The sequence below is a fragment of the Crotalus tigris genome, unplaced genomic scaffold (assembly GCF_016545835.1).
Source record: "Crotalus tigris isolate CLP2741 ecotype Arizona unplaced genomic scaffold, ASM1654583v1 scf7180000024347.1601321, whole genome shotgun sequence".
NCBI lineage: Eukaryota > Metazoa > Chordata > Lepidosauria > Squamata > Viperidae > Crotalus > Crotalus tigris.
This window is the reverse complement of record NW_024100516.1, coordinates 995,550-1,011,542: the sequence shown is the minus strand read 5'-3', so window position 1 is coordinate 1,011,542 and position 15,993 is coordinate 995,550. Positions and strand designations below refer to the sequence as shown.

The following is a 15,993-nucleotide window of genomic DNA, read 5'->3' as shown; positions in this document are numbered from 1 at the left end:
AAACTCCGGAGCTGGACCCAGGAGGGGGCTCGACTCGATGTCCTCTAGGGGACCCCCACTCAGCTTCATCCTTCAGCCCCCCACGCGTGATTTACCCCCCCCCCCCGAAGGCCGGAGTAGGGGTTGCGGGAGTGTGTGTGGGGGGGGCAGCCCCCGCCGATCCCACGCGGAGACGATCCTCTCGCCTACACCGCTCTCCTCGAGGCGGACCCCGCCGGGGCTCGACTCGATGTCCTTTAAGGGACCCATTCAGCTTCATCCTTCAGCCCCCCACGCGTGATTCCCCCCTCCCAAAGCCGGAGTAGGGGGTGCGGGAGTGTGTGTGGGGGGCAGCCCCCGCCGATCCCACGCGGAGACGATCCTCTCGCCCACACCGCCCTCCTCGAGGCGGGGCTCGACTCGATGCCCTTTAAGGGACCCATTCAGCTTCATCCTGCGATCCCCCCCCCCAAGGCCGGAGTCGGAGCTGCGGGGGTGTAAGAAAGGCAGCCCCCGCCGATCCCACGCGGAGACGATGATCTCGCGTATACCGCCCTCCGCGAGGTGGAGTCAGCAGGGCGCACGACAGTATAAGATCCAGGACGGGACGGTGGCAAGACAGGACCAGCGACCGGAGCCTGGAAGGTAACCGGGGGAGGGGAGGGGAAGGCGGGGGAGGGCCCCGCGGCTGCTGGCGGAGGAGGCGGGTGGTGTCCAGGAAGGCAGCGGGACCGGCCGGGCTTTGCGCCAGGCTGGATCTGGGGAGGGGAAAGGGGGACCCCGCGCGGGTTTCTCCAGCTCGGGCATCCGCTGGCCCCGACGCCTTGGTTTGGATTCCCCCCCCCCCGGTACACAAAAGTTTTCCAGTTTTCCACTTTATTTAGAGTTTTTTTTTTTTTTTAACACGTCCAAGATCCTAAACAAGCAGGAAGGTGTAATTAAGACGAAAGAAAAGAAGCGGGGCGGGGGGGAAGAGGAGAGAAAGAATAAAAGCCGAACGTGCAGAAGGAAAGAAAAAAGGAGAAACGAGTTTCGCTTTTCTTGGTTTTAAATTCGCCTTTTTCTTTTACGGTTGCAACCTTACTTTTATTCGTTCTGTCAACTGATATATGATATGTATGATAGAGATAGATAGATAGATGGAGAGAGAGAGAGAGAGAGAGAGAGAGAGAGAGAGAGAGAGAGAGAGAGAGAGAGAGAGAGGTGTGTATATCTATGTGTGTATATAATCTGTAATATACAACATCATCTGTTGATAAGGTCAACAATGGTTTGATGAAAGCTTAGTATTTAATAAAGTTTTTTCTTGTCCCGGAGAAAAAAAAACTGTTTTAGCAGTTTTTAGAATGAATATACCTGGGACTCAAATTTTTAAAACAATTACGGATGTGTGTGTGTGTGTGTGTGTGTGTGTGTGTGTGTTTGCGCATGTGTGTGTATCTATCTATCTATCTATCTATCTATCTATCTATCTATCTATCTATCTAATGTTTTCTGAGATTTTCACAGGTGTTTGTATGTAGGTCTTTGGTTATTCGGGTTTTCTCCCGCGTAAAATTGAAAGTGTCTTGGCGACGTTTCGACATCTTCAGGCTGGTGTTTTCAACTTCGTGCTTCTAGGAAATTCAAAATTCAAAATTTTGTGGCTGACAGTTAGTGGGTGACTAGTATAGCTATTTCAGGCTCATTAGCCCTCATCAGCTAGTCACGCTCCTATAGGAGCGAAAAGCAGAACAGACTGATTTATATTTGGTAGACGGGTGCCTCCCCCAACAGACAAGATATATATATCTATATATCTATATATATCAATATTTAGATAGATGGATGGATAGATGGATGGATGGATGGATGGATGGATGGATGGATGGATGGATAGATAGATAGATAATCTAATATGATATATAATCTGCAATACATAATATTATATAATATACAACATCTATGTCTATGTAGCTAGACATACAGACGTACCCAATCAGAATCTCATTTCTTTCCCAGCTCATGCAAAATGTCCTAAAGGGCTTGCCAAACAGCATTAAAAATATAATAATAATCTTTCATCCATGGTAGGGTTATACTCAAAATGATCGATACTAGGGTTTCCTGCCTGAGCAGGGGGTTGGACTAGACAACCTCCAAGGCCCTTCCAACTCCGCTATTCTGTTGTTGTTGTTTTTTTTCTAGAGATGACTTTTGGGCATCTCAGCCAGCAAGGCTACCCCCTTCAGCATCCCCTCTTCTATGTGATCCGCATGGCCTTCCTTGTCTTGACCTTGATGCCTCCCCCCCCCCAGCGCTCCCGAGGTTGGCAGGGGAGCTGTTTAGATTGGCAACCCGCTAGACCAGTGGTTCTCAACCTGTGGGTCGCGACCCCATTTGGGGTTGAACGACCATTTCACGGGGGTCACCAAACAACGCAGTCTGCCATTTTTTTTCCCCTTTTCCTTAGCTGTGCTACTCCCTTTTATTCTATTGGCTTTTGAAAGCCAATAGAATAGACTCTCTTGAATAGAGTCTAATTCTATTGGCTTTCAAAAGCCAATAGGAATTGTCCAGGCTGTCTCTGCCCTGCTGAGCCCGCCAAAAGTCCCATTCTGCAAACGATGCTGCACCAGTTGAATAGTCCTCAACTTACGACCAGTTGGGGGTCGCGGCATTAAAAAGGTTGAGAACCAGTGCGCTAGACGTTTGACGAGATGTGGCAGGGGAAAAGAAATCCCAAGGAAGCAAGCCCCCTTTTTCTGCTAAAACAATCTGGTTTTAAAATTTTAGCCAGACGCAGCTCAGTTCTTGAGAAGCACAGGGTGGCTAGGCTGATGGAGGATTTAAATGGAAATGAGATAGGAGAAGAAGAGGGGAGGGTGGTGGAGGATGTGGGAGTCAAGAGGACAAGGACTTTTATGAACGGGAATCTGACTTTTTTTTAACTTTGCAATTTGATTTCAACTCTGTTTCTTAAGCTAGGCTTTGTTTGTGTGTCTTTATATGGTTGTTGTCGTTGTTGTTTAATCTCATTGGCAACTGCCCAGCGTCACATAGGTGAGATGAGCAGAGTAGAAATTTGCTAAATAAATTCAGTCAATAAAAAGGAAATTGGAGGGCCCCCACTTTTGAATCCAATAGTTTTCCCCAAGGAGAAAAAAAAAAGCTTTGTGGGATCCTTGGTGCTCTTTTGAGTTTGGTGGTTTTCTTGCAGATGTTTCATGACCCAGCTAGGTAACATCATCAGTGCTAGAAGGGAGTGGGGTGGGACGTTACTACAGGGCATTGCATGCCAAAACAACTAGATGCAGGGGCAGTTTTTTCCCCTTCTGTCATCACAATGCTGAACACCTAATTCCCACAGCACTGTCTTAGGCCTAAGGATATTTATCTATGTAGTATGGCTATAGTGTTATTATTACCTTTTTCATCTTCTCTACTACCCCCTCTTATTGGTATCATATTATTATTATTATTGCTCTGTTGGTTTGCATGTACACTGAGACCTTCTGCACCAGAGACAAATTCCTTGTGTGTCTAAAAGCACACTTGGCCAACTGAAGTATTCTCTTCTCTTTTCTTCTCCTTTCTTCTACTCTACTCTACTCTACTCTACTACTTACTCTACTCTATTCCTCTACTCCATTCCATTCTATTCTATTCTATTCTATTCTTCTATTCTAATTCTATTCATTCCTACTCTATCTACTTACTATTCTATTCTATTCTATTCTATTCTATTCTATTCTATTCTATTCTATTCTATTCTATTCTATTCTACCCTACCCTACCCTACCCTACCCTACCCTACCCTACTCCACTTTTCTATTCCATTTCCATTATTCTATTCTATTCTATTCTATTCTATTCTATTCTATTCTATTCTATTCTATTCTATTCTACCCTACCCTACCCTACCCTACCCTACCCTACCCTACTCTACTCTACTCTACTCTACTCCACTCCACTCTTTCCAATTCCATTCCATATTTTCTATTCTATTCTATTCTATTCTATTCTATTCTATTCTATTCTATTCTATTCTACCCTACCCTACCCTACCCTACTCTACTCTACTCTACTCTACTCCATTCCATTCCATTCCATTCCATTCCATTCCTTCCAATTCTATTCCATATTTTCTATTCTATTCTATTCTATTCTATTCTATTCTATTCTATTCTATTCTATTCTATTCTACTCTACCCTACCCTACTCCACTCCACTCCTTCCAATTCCATTCCATATTTTCTATTCTATTCTATTCTATTCTATTCTATTCTATTCTATTCTATTCTACTCTACCCTACCCTACCCTACCCTACCCTACCCTACCCTACTCTACTCTACTCTACTCTACTCCACTCCACTCCTTCCAATTCCATTCCATATTTTCTATTCTATTCTATTCTATTCTATTCTATTCTATTCTATTCTATTCTATTCTATTCTATTCTATTCTACTCTTTCACATCAGGAACCCTGGTGATGCAGTGGTTAAAATGCAGTATTGCAAGCTAATTCTGCTGACTGCCGACTGCCAGCAATTCGGCAGTTCGATCCTGACCGGCTCAAGGTTGACTCAGCCTTCCATCCTTCTGAGGTCGTTAAAATGAGGACCCGGATTGTTGGGGGGCAAATATGCTGACTCTGCAAACCGCTTAGAGAGGGCTGCAAAAGCACTGTGAAGCAGTAGATAAGACTAAGGGCTAGTGCTAGTGCTAAGTGCTATTTCATCAGACGCACAGAATAACTAAACCGACATAAAGGGGGGAGGGGGAAGACAGGAAAATATGGAGTGGTTTTGCTGATGCAAGAGTGTTGCACCAGCAAAGTGTACAAGTACCTTGTTAGCCATTTAATATCTTAAAAACAGGTTGTTCTTTCTGAGACCTTCCAAGACAGCCTAAAAGCTTTTGATGCATACAAAATTCAACCATCTCTCACTCCATGGTGCTGTAAACGTTCCAAGTGGCTACATGTAGAAAGAGCAGTCCGTTCTTATTTTTTGCTCTGATTCACCTTATTTAACTCCTGCATCAGCCAAGCCGTTTTATAGATGCAGCTTATAAAACTTTGGCCTTTGAACCAAATGTGTTACAGAGAGTCTCAACTTAACCATCATTCGTTTAGCGAAGTCACAACGGCACTGAAAAATCTGACTAATGACCATTTATTTTTTCACACTGAGGACCGTTGCAGGGTCATGGGCTCAAAAGTCAGCTGTTTGGCAACCGTCTCGCATTTATGACGGTGGCCGTGTCCCCGGGGGACATGTGAGTCCCTTTTTCTGACAAGCAAAGTCAGTGGGGGAAGCCAGATTCACTTAACAATGGTGCTACTAACTTAATGGCTGCCAGGATTCGCTGACAAACTGACTGAAGGGCTGTCTCGCTTAACAACAGAAATTTTGGGTCAATTCTGGTTGTAAGTCAAGGACCACCTGTAGTTGGAAAAAAAGTGCTAGTGGGGATTTTTTGCTCCTCCTGCGGTGTTTATTATTTATTATTATTGTTGTTGTTGTTATTATTATTTGCCTATCTCTGATCCTTGGAAAGAACTCAATAAGTGGACAAAAATGCCAGATCCAGTCTAAATCTCTGGCTGATAATAATAATAATAATAATAATAATGATGATGATGATGATGATGATGATGTTGGAAGGGACCTTGGAGGTCATCTAGTCCAACCCCCACTGAGGCAGGAAATCCTATACCATTTCAGACAAATGGCTGTCCAGTCTCTTCTTAAAAACTTCCAATGTTGCAGCATTCATCGCTTCTGGAGGCAGGTTGTTCCACTGGTTAATTGTTCTAACTGTCAGGAAGTTTCTCCTTAATTCTAGGTTGCTTTTCTCCTTGATTAGTTTCCATCCATTGCTTCTTGTCCCGCCTTCAGGCGCTTTGGAGAACAGCTTGACTCCCTCTTCTTTGGGGCAGCCACTGAGATATTGGAACACTGCTATCATGTCCCCCCTCGTCCTTCTCTTCGTTAAACTAGACATTCCCAATTCCAGCAGCCGTTCCTTATATGCTTTAGCCTCCAGTCCCCTAATCACTTTTGTTGCTCTTCTCTGCACTCTTTCTAGAGTCTCAATATCTTTTTTACATCGTGGTGACCAAAACTGTTGTTGTTCAGCAGTGTTAAAGGTATCACACAGGCTGTTGGGCAGATGGAAAACCAGCAGCTGGTTCTTGAGGACTCTGACAGCTGGGGACAGCAGATTTTTCTGGAATATCTTCTAAGCTGAGACCCTCAACAAATGTTAAAAGACCCTCCCCTCCAAATACAGCAGGGTTTTAGGAAGCCTCAAAGGGGCATTTCCCATAATAACCAGTTTAGAAACTGGCTCCATTCAGGTGCTCCCTTACCAGCCTGGCTGTTTGCCCTTCCTCTTCCCCTTAAATTCTGGATCAATTGCATCTCATTCTTTTAGCCTTTTATTTCTTTAAGCAGTTCCAAGTCAAGCTGCCATTTGCAATTGACCGATGGGGATTTAGGTCAATGCCAACGGGATTCAAGTGATGCTCCAGATGCTGTGGGATTGCACCCAGGGCATCCTTTATTTAGTTATTTGATTGACGGATGGATGGATGGATTGATGGATTGATTGAAGTAATACAGCCATCCATCTCAATTTATATCTACAGGCAGTCCTCGGCTTACAACCATTCATTTAGTGACCGTTCAAAGTTACGACGGCACTAAAAAAAGGGACTCGTGAGCATTTTTCACTCTTACGACCATTGCAGCGTCCCCCATGATCAAAATTCGGACGCTTGGCAACTGACTCGTATTTACGATGGTCGCAGCATCCCCCTGGGTCACGTGATCCCCCCTTTTGCGACCTCCTGACCAGAAAGGTCAGTGGGGGAAGCTGGATTCACTTAACAACCGCGTTGCTAATTTAATGCCTGCAGTGATTCACTTAACAACCGGGGCAGAAAAAGGTTGTAAAATGGGGCATTAAAACATGACTGTAAGTTGAGGGACAGTCTGTATGTATGTGAGCCAGGAGGAGGAGTGAGGGAGTGAATCTCCGCTCTGTATTATAAATTCTAAAAAAAAGGGAAACTTAATTTAGTTGCTACCATAAGCGTTGTCTGAGGTAAGATGACGAGGCATTTTATGCGTGTGGTTTGTGTCGAAAGGTTCAACTGGCTTTTGCCCGTAAGCGCCGTTTGAAAATCTTTCAGGTAGTAGGAAGCAGTCTTACAAATCTTTTCCTGCATTGAGAAAAAAGGTCCTGAGGTAATAATGTCTTGCTTTCGTCTTCCTTTCCTGCTCTAGAATTGTAAAAAAGAGGAAATTTGCATCGTGTGTTAAGAGTTTGCGCAGACCTTGAGTTTCTGGAAAATGAATCGGGTTGGCAGCCTTTACAAGAAAAAGCAAAATCTATGCCAGGTAAGAAATGTAAGAAAGCATAAAAGGGACATTGTATTATGAAGTAGATGATTTAATATGGTGGGAAATAGATAATAGCTCTTAGGAAGTAGAACAAGATTATATTCAAATAGATAAAATGTGTATTTTGGATATTATCGTTTGTTATGAAGTGAGAGAAGGGAAAGTTTGTGGACCCAAAGTGTGAAAATTATAAATATCAAAGGTTAAATTGGAATATTGATAAGAAATTAAAGACTGAGTAAAAATCAGTAACAGGATACAGATTGCTTATGAAGATTGAATGTAATCAAGATATGTACAAGCTAAAAATGTATTGATAATGTAATAATGATATTCTTATTGAGTTGATATAATTAGAAATTACTAACCTGAATACGAGACAGTGATTGTTAAGGGAAAAAGAGAAAAAGTATTTGATGTTGTAACCTGAGATTTGCACTAAAGATTTTGTTACTGCACGATTGATTAACCCAGTCGCCACGTTGCTTTTTAAATATTCAAATGTAAAATTGGAAAATTAATAAAATATTATATATATAAAAAAGGAAATGTAGGAAAGCGTTTCCAATGTGAACTGAATGAACCGCAGCGCTTAGTCTAACGTTAAGTCTGGGGTACCAAATTGAGCAGGCATATCCAATGGCAGTTTATCTTGAAATCCTGGGAGTGACAGCAACACACAGGGTTGTATTGAACAGGAGAAAATATAGTTCAGGGTTGAGCTGTGAGATCCTTGGTGCTTTCCGAGCTTGGTTGGGTGTTTTTTTTTTTTTTTTTGCTGACGTTTCATTACCTGACTAGATATTGAATGCAAATAGCAAACTATATCTCAAACAAGGAATTATTAACTCAGACAAACAAAGAGTAAACAACAGCCTAATCAAGGGACCGCCAAGGACGCTCCCACAAACACTAGTAGGTCAAGTCACTTCTATATGAACCTCACTTCCTTCTAACACTGATGAGATTACTTAGTTGGGTCATGAGACGTCTGCAAGAAAACCACCAAGTCAGAGAGCACCAAGGACCCCATAGTCCTCCTCCTCTTCCTCCTCCTGCTTCTGATGATGTTACTTAGTTAGGTAAGGAAAGGTCTGCAAGAAAAGAAGCTCAGAGACCACCAAGGACCCCATAGTCTTCTTTGTCCTCCTCTCTGCAAACCCCACTCCCTTCTAACACTGATGATGTTTCCCAGTTGAGTCGTGAAATGTCTGCAAGAAAGCAATCCAGCTCAGAGAGCACCGAGGACTCTACAGTCCTCCTCCTCCTCCTCCTCCTCCTCCTCCTCCTCCTCCCCCCCCTTCTAATACTGATATTACCTAGTTGGGTGATGGAATTTCTGCAAGGAAACAACAAAGCTCAAAGAAACCCAGATAAGAAAGAGAAACCCAGATAAGCAGGGATTAACACCAGACAAACCCTCAAGTAGAAAACAATACCCTAATCAAGGAACTACCAGGAGAGGAAAAAAAACCACACACATTCCCACCAACACTGCCAGGGTAAGCAACTGCATATTAAAAAAGCAGCAAACTCCATACTCCTTCAAACTAATGACGTTAATGAAATGTCTGCCAGAAAGCAACGAAGCTTAAGGAACACCACGGACCCCACACAGGATTATCTATTCTGTTTGGGGCTCCCTAAAAAAGCACTTAGTGTTTCCACATAGCTGTTCTCCACCCATCACTGAGTCCACAAAAACATTAATAGGGTGTAAAATGTCTGAATTGCTGACCCGTGCTTTTGCTTCCGAGTCATTGGAAACAGATTCTCGGTCAGTCTTTATCCACCTTGAGGCTGCCCGAAGAATCCAGGAGAAGCTGTCCTTTTAAAACAGTGGTTTTCAACCTTTTTAATGCCGCGACCCGCAACCGGTCGTAAGTTGAGGACTACTCAACCGGTCGTAAGTCGAGGACTACTCAACTGGTGCAGCACCGTTTGCAGAATGGGACTTTTGGCGGGCTCAGCAGGGCAGAGACAGCCTGGACAATTCCTATTGGCTTTTGAAAGCCAATAGAATTAGACTCTATTCAAGAGAGTCTATTCTATTGGCTTTCAAAAGCCAATAGAATAAAAGGGAGTAGCACAGCTAAGGAAAAGGGGAAAAAAATGGCGGACTGCGTTGTTTGGTGACCCCCGTGAAATGGTCGTTCGACCCCAAATGGGGTCCCGACCCACAGGTTGAGAACCACTGTTTTAAAATGTGGAGAGCTAACGACTGCCTCTCTTACTAGCAAGAGCTGTCTCAAAGATGTGTTTTTACGAGGCAACTGGACTTTCTTGTTTTTCTTCGAAGACGTTGCGCTTCTCATCCCAGAAGCTTCTTCAGCTCTGACTGGATGGTGGGGGGAATGGAAAGATTTATACTCCTTGCAGGCAGCTGGTCATTTGCCTTCTTTTAGAGAGCCGTTGAGGCCACCTGGAGGTTTATCTGCGTCCTGAGTAGTGCAAACGGGTGTGTAGCCTTCTTGGAACTGCTGAAAGGACTGTGTTGTAGTTCAACACTTTCAACAGTTCCAAGAAAGCTCCACACCCATTTGCATTACTCAAGTGACCCTGAGGATACAGGTAAGCCTCCAAATGGCCTCAACGACTCTCTAAAAAGAATGCAAATGACCAGCTGTACTTATGATGGTTGCTGGCGTGTACTTACGACGGTTGCTGCATCCCGGGGTCAGGCGATACCCCTTTTGCCACTTTCTGGTGAGAGACCTGGACTCCGACTGGGCAGTGCCAGCCGAGTTGCCGGGGGCTGGTCTTAGTCATGTTATCTGGAGCGAGTTTGAGCCTGTGACCCCTGATGAAGTGGACAAGGCCGTGAGGGCAATGAATGCCACCACCTGTTTATTGGACCCATGCCCCTCCTGGCTGGTTTCTGCCAGTAGGGAGGTGACACGAGGCTGGCTCCAGGCGATAATCAACGCCTCCTTGATGGAGGGGTCTTTCCCGCAACCTTTAAAGGAAGCGGTGGTGAGGCCCTCCTCAAGAAGCCTTCCCTGGACCCAGCTGTTTTGAAGAACTTTCGTCCTGTCTCCAACCTCCCCTTTGTGGGGAAGGTTGTAGAGAAGGTGGTGGCGTCCCAACTCTTGCGATCCTTGGATGAAACTAATTATCTGGACCCTTTTCAATCTGGTTTCAGGCCCGGCTACAGCACTGAGACTGCTTTGGTCGCACTGACCAATGACCTCTGGCGAGCCCGGGATAGGGGTCATTCCTCTATCCTGGTGCTTCTTGACCTCTCAGCGGCTTTCGATACCATCGACCATGGTATCCTTCTGTGTCGTCTCGGAGAGGTGGGGGTGGGCGGCACCGTATTGCGGTGGTTCTCCTCCTACCTCTCTGACAGGTCGCAGTCGGTGTTGGCGGGCGGACAGAGATCGACCCCTAGGCGCCTTGATCATGGGATGCCTCAGGGCTTGGTCCTGTCCCCCCTCCTTTTTAACATCTACATGAAACTGCTGGGTGAGATCATTCGGCGACACGGGGTGAGGTATCATCAGTACGCGGATGATATCCAATTGTATATCTCCACCCCATGTTCTTTCAGTGAAGCAGTCGACGTGATGTGCCGGTGCCTGGAAGATGTGAGGGTCTGGATGGGGGTGAACAGGCTTAGACTCAACCCTGACAAGACCGAGTGGCTCTGGGTCTTGCCTCCCAAAGGTCAACTGGATGGTCCATCATTAGTCCTGGGGGAGGCAAATTTACCTCCCTCAGTGCAGGCACGCAACTTGGGTGTCCTCCTGGACTCACAGCTAAATCTGGAACAACATCTATCGGCTGTGGCCAGGGGGACCTTTGCCCAGGTTCGCCTGGTGCACCAGTTGCGGCCTTATTTGGACCGGGAGGCTTTACTCAGAGTCACTCATGCCCTTGTCACTTCAAGACTGGATTACTGTAACACGTTCTACATGGGGCTACCCTTGAAGAGCGTTCGGAGGCTGCAGTTGGTTCAGAATGCAGCCGCGAGAGCGATTGTGGGCGCGCCAAGGTACGCCCACGTGTCACCTATCCTCCGCGAGCTGCACTGGCTTCCTGTGGGTCTCCGGACGCAATTCAAGGTGTTGGTTATCACCTTCAAAGCCCTTCATGGCATAAGGCCAGGTTACTTACAGGACCGCATTCTGCCGCACAGCTCTCAGAGACCGGTGAGGTCCCATAGATTGGGCCTCCTTCAGGTCCCGTCGGCCAGACAATGTCGGCTGGCGGGCCCTCGGGGAAGGGCCTTTTCTGTGGTGGCTCCGACCTGGTGGAATCAACTTCCCTCCGAGATTCGAACTAGTCCCACCCTGCCGGCCTTTAAGAAAGCCATTAAAACTCTCCTGTTCCGGCAGGCCTGGGGCTGATGTCCCCGGGGGGGGGGGACGGGATATGATCGGACACGCTGTATGAATTGTATTTATTTTATTGTTTTATTGTCAGATTATTGTTTTAATTTTGTACGCCGCCCTGAGTCGGCATATAAATTTTAGAAATAAATAAATAAATAAATAAAGTCAATGGGGAAGCCAGATTCACTTAACAACCATGTTACTCACTTAGCCACTGCCGTGATGCACTTAACAAGCGAAAGCCAGAAAGGTCGTAAAACGGGGCAAAAGTGGGAATTTTGGGCTCCATGGTGGTCGTAAGTCGAGGACTGCCTGTATCTGGGAAGCTCTGCTAAATTTTTCTTCCTTTTTTTCCCCCCCTCCCGTCAATAGTGGGCGATTTGGAGTGTCTTGCTCTGGAGTACTCTGACCCATGCTTCCCCGCCCACCTTCGAATGGAAAGACCCCAACACCCATAAGACGCTGTCGTGTCCGAAGTGCCCGCCAGGGAAGAGCATGTCCAAGCCTTGCACGGAGGGCGCAGCCACCGAGTGCAAGCCGTGTGCCAACGAGCACTACACCGAGTATTGGAACTACCTGGACAGGTGTTTGTACTGCAGCATCCGCTGTAACGACCTGGAGGTGGAGGTGGTGCCCTGCAACAAGACCCACAACAGGGTGTGCCAGTGCAAGGCGGGCTACCACGCCGAGTCGCTCTTTTGCATCAAGCACTCAAAGTGCCCGCCAGGAAGCGGAGTGCTGGAGCCTGGTAGGTACCAGGGCAGGGGGGCAGCAAGCCTGCTCCCAGGGGGGGAGGGGTAGGGGGGGATGAACTGGGATCGAGCAGGAACAGGCTGACATTCCTTGGAAATTGGGAGGGGTGAGAAGCCTGAAGGATCATCTCTTCCCACCAATGTTTCTCACTCTCTGCAATTTTAAGAGGAGAGTTCTCCCCTCCTTCCTGCCTGCCTGCCTCCTTCCTTCTCTTTCTCTTTCTTTCTTTCTTTCTTTCTTTCTTTCTTTCTTTCTTTCTTTCTTTCTTTCTTTCTTTCTTTCTTTCTTTCTTTCTTCCTCTCACCCTCCCTCTTTCCTTCTTTCCTCCCTCCCTCTTTCCTTCTTTCCTTTCCTCCCTCTTTCCTTCTTTCCTCCCTCCCTCCCTCCCTCCCTCTTCTTTCCTTCCTTCCTTCTTCCTCTCCCCCTCCCTCCCTCCCTCCCTCTTTCCTTCCTTCCCTCTTTCCTGTGTAGTCTGCAGTTCTCGGAGGGAGGGGTTGCATTCTAGAAGAGCAAGAGACAATTCAGTTCAAAAGGTTTGTGTGAGAGAAAGAGGGTGAAGACGGCTCCTCCCTAACAGTTCCCAGAGTACATGCTTTATAGGGGAGGTAGCCGGTTTTGGTTTGGCAAGATTCTGTCGGTGGGTGAGGAACGATAAAGATATTTGAATAATCACAATCTGTCTTTCTAGGTTTTGGGAGCCTGGTTCTTTCTTTCTTTCTTTCCTTCCTTCCTTCCTTCCTTCCTTCCTTCCTTCCTTCCTTCCTTCCTTCCTTCCTTCCTTCCTTCCTTCCTTCCTTCCTTTTTCCCTCCCTCTGTCCCCCCTTTCTTCCTTCCGCCTGCCCACCCTCCCTCCCTCCCTTTCTTCCTGATCAATTTTCTTCCTCCTCTCCTCTCCCCTCTCCTCTCCTCTCTCCCTCCCTCCTCTCCCCTCCCCTCCTCTCTCCCTTCCTCCTCTCCCCTCCCCTCCCCTCCCCTCCTCCTCTCCTCTCCTCTCCTCTCCCTCCCTCCCCTCCCCTCCTCTCCCTTCCCTTCCTCTCCTCTCCCTCTCTCCCTTCCTCTCTCCCCTCCCCTCCTGTCCTCCTCTCCCCTCCCCTCCTCCTCTCTTCTCCCCCCCTCCCCTCCCCTCCCCTCCTCTCTCCCTCCTCTCTACCTTCCTCCTCTCCCCTCCCCTCCCCTCCCCTCCTCTCCTCCTTTCCCCTCTCCTCCCCTCCTCTCCTCCCTCTCCCTCCTCCTCTCCCCTCCCCTCCCCTCCCCTCCCTCCCCTCCTCTCCTCCCTCCCTCCCCTCCTCCCTTCCCCTCCTCTCCTCTCCTTTCTCCTCTCCTCCATTCCACTCCCCTCCACTCTATTCTCCTTCTTCTCCCTTGCCTTCCTTTCTCTTCTTCCCCCTTTTTAAAATTTTACTTTATTATTTTGACATGCATTTATAAAGCCCTCCAACTCCCACAATCTGTCTGTAAGGCAGCAGCCATTGAACACAGTTTGAGAAAAAGCTAGACCTTCTTTTCTGCTTCCATTTGCCTAGGCAACCCACAAGAAGATACCCGGTGCGGAGTTTGTACAGAGGGGACCTTTTCCAGTAACTATTCCAGCAAAAATCCCTGCCAGACCCACCAGAACTGCTCCGTGCAAGGCCTTCGGGTCAACGTGCCTGGCACCCGATTCCATGATACCCTCTGCACTTCCTGCACGGCTGGGAAAGGCTTGGAGGAGGGCTCAGGTAAGACCCCTCTCACCTGAGACTACAGGTAGTCCTCAACATAAGGCAGAACTAGAACTCACCGTCTCCTGGTGATTGGCCCAAAGTCACCCAGCCGGCTTTCTTGCCTAAGGCGGGACTAGAACTTTCCATCTCCTAGTGATTACCCCAAAGTCACCCAGCTGATTTTCATGCCTAAGGCGGGACTAGAACTCACCATCTCCTGGTGATTGGCCCAAAGCACTCAGCCGGCTTTCATGCCTAAGGCGGGACTAGAACTCACTGTCTCCTGGTGATTGGCCCAAAGTCACCCAGCCAGCTTTCATGCCTAAGGCGGGACTAGAACTCACTGTCCCCTGGTGATTACCCCAAAGTCACCCAGCTGGTTTTCATGCCTAAGGTGGGACTAGAACTCACTGTCCCCTGGTGATTACCCCAAAGTTACCCAGCTGGTTTTCATGCCTAAGGTGGGACTAGAACTCACTGTCCCCTGGTGATTACCCCAAAGTCACCCAGCTGGTTTTGGTGGGACTAGAACTCACTATCTCCTGGTGATTGGCCCAAAGTCACCCAGCTAGCTTTCGTGCCTAAGGCAGGACTTGAACTCACTGTCCCTGGTGATTATCCCAAAGTCACCCAGCTGATTTTCATGCCTAAGGTGGGACTAGAACTTACCATCTCCTAGTGATTGGCCCAAAGTCACCCAGCTGGCTTTCATGCCTAAGGCAGGACTAGAACTCACCGTCTCCTGGTGATTCGCCCAAAGTCACCCAGCCAGCTTTCGTGCCTAAGGCGGGACTAGAACTCACTGCAAATTTACTAGGCTGGTGCTTTAACCATTAGACTAAACTGGCTCTCCAAACTGGCATGCTTTATGCCCAGCATCTCTTATTTGATGTGTTCCTCACCTTTCTCACCTTTCTCCTTTCTCTTCTAGGTGCTGGGGACTGTTACGAGGCCGCCCTGGACTTTGTAGCCTTCCAACTCAAGTCCCCACGAAGGCTCCGGCGTCTGTATCGTAAGCTCACTCAAACTCCTCCCGGGAGCGAGAAGAAGAAGGCCACCGAAGAGCTCCAGGTGGACCTTCACACCTACCTGCTCCAGCTCAAGAACTTGCATGGGAAAGAGCGAGCGTGGGAAATGGTCCAGGAAGCCCTGGAGAAGATGAAATTGGTACACATTCTGCAGAGCGTCCAGAGGAGATTCTCCGTGGGCTTATGAGACAACTTGAAACGGGATTGATTATCGTCGTTAAGATAGGTCTAAGATGGTTGGTTCACGCCTGTGCGGACTTGGATCGTTGAATTAAATTATTTATACAAAAGCTAGCTATTTTAAAAAATAAAAAAAAATAAAAATCAGATTTCCCAGCCTCTATTAGGCAATTGATTTGGGCAGTGGTGGGATTCAAATAGGGCAGTGGTTCTCAAGCTGTGGGTCAGGACCCCATTTGGGGTCGAACGACCATTTCACGCGGGTCGCCAAACAACGCAATCCACCATTTTTTCCCCCTTTTCCTTAGCTGTGCTACTCCCTTTTATTCTATTGGCTTTTGAAAGCCAATAGAAGAGACTCTCTTGAATAGAGTCTAATTCTATTGGCTTTCAAAAGCCAATAGGAATTGTCCAGGCTGTCTCTGCCCTGCTGAGCCTGCCAAAAGTCCCATTCTGCAAACGGTGCTGCACCAATTGAGTAGTCCTCGACTTACGACCGGTTGAGTAGTCTTCGACTTACGACCGGTTGGGGGTCGCGGCATTAAAAAGGTTGAGAACCACTGAAATAGGGGAACAACCGGTTCTCTGCGTGGATGCCACTTCCAGAAGTCCGTTCTGTGCCT

The 15,993-nt window shown here is 47.2% G+C and overlaps 1 protein-coding gene across 1 annotated transcript; it reads left to right on the top strand.

Annotated features, from left to right (window-relative positions):
* Positions 1-542: 542 nt before the first annotated feature.
* TNFRSF6B (TNF receptor superfamily member 6b) lies at positions 543-15,498 on the top strand. Its single transcript, XM_039326959.1, has 5 exons — positions 543-624; positions 7,256-7,369; positions 12,079-12,454; positions 13,983-14,177; positions 15,094-15,498. The coding sequence occupies exons 2-5, from the start codon at positions 7,322-7,324 to the stop codon at positions 15,375-15,377; spliced, it is 903 nt and encodes a 300-aa protein (XP_039182893.1). The 5' UTR covers positions 543-624; positions 7,256-7,321; the 3' UTR covers positions 15,378-15,498.
* Positions 15,499-15,993: the final 495 nt, after the last annotated feature.

Coding starts and splice junctions, on each gene's coding strand:
- TNFRSF6B (XM_039326959.1), top strand. CDS start 7,322: ATGAATCGGGTTGGCAGCCTTTACAAGAAAAAGCAAAATCTATGCCAG. Junction 7,370..12,078: donor AAAAGCAAAATCTATGCCAG/GTAAGAAATGTA, acceptor TCCCGTCAATAG/TGGGCGATTTGGAGTGTCTT. Junction 14,178..15,093: donor AGGCTTGGAGGAGGGCTCAG/GTAAGACCCCTC, acceptor TTTCTCTTCTAG/GTGCTGGGGACTGTTACGAG.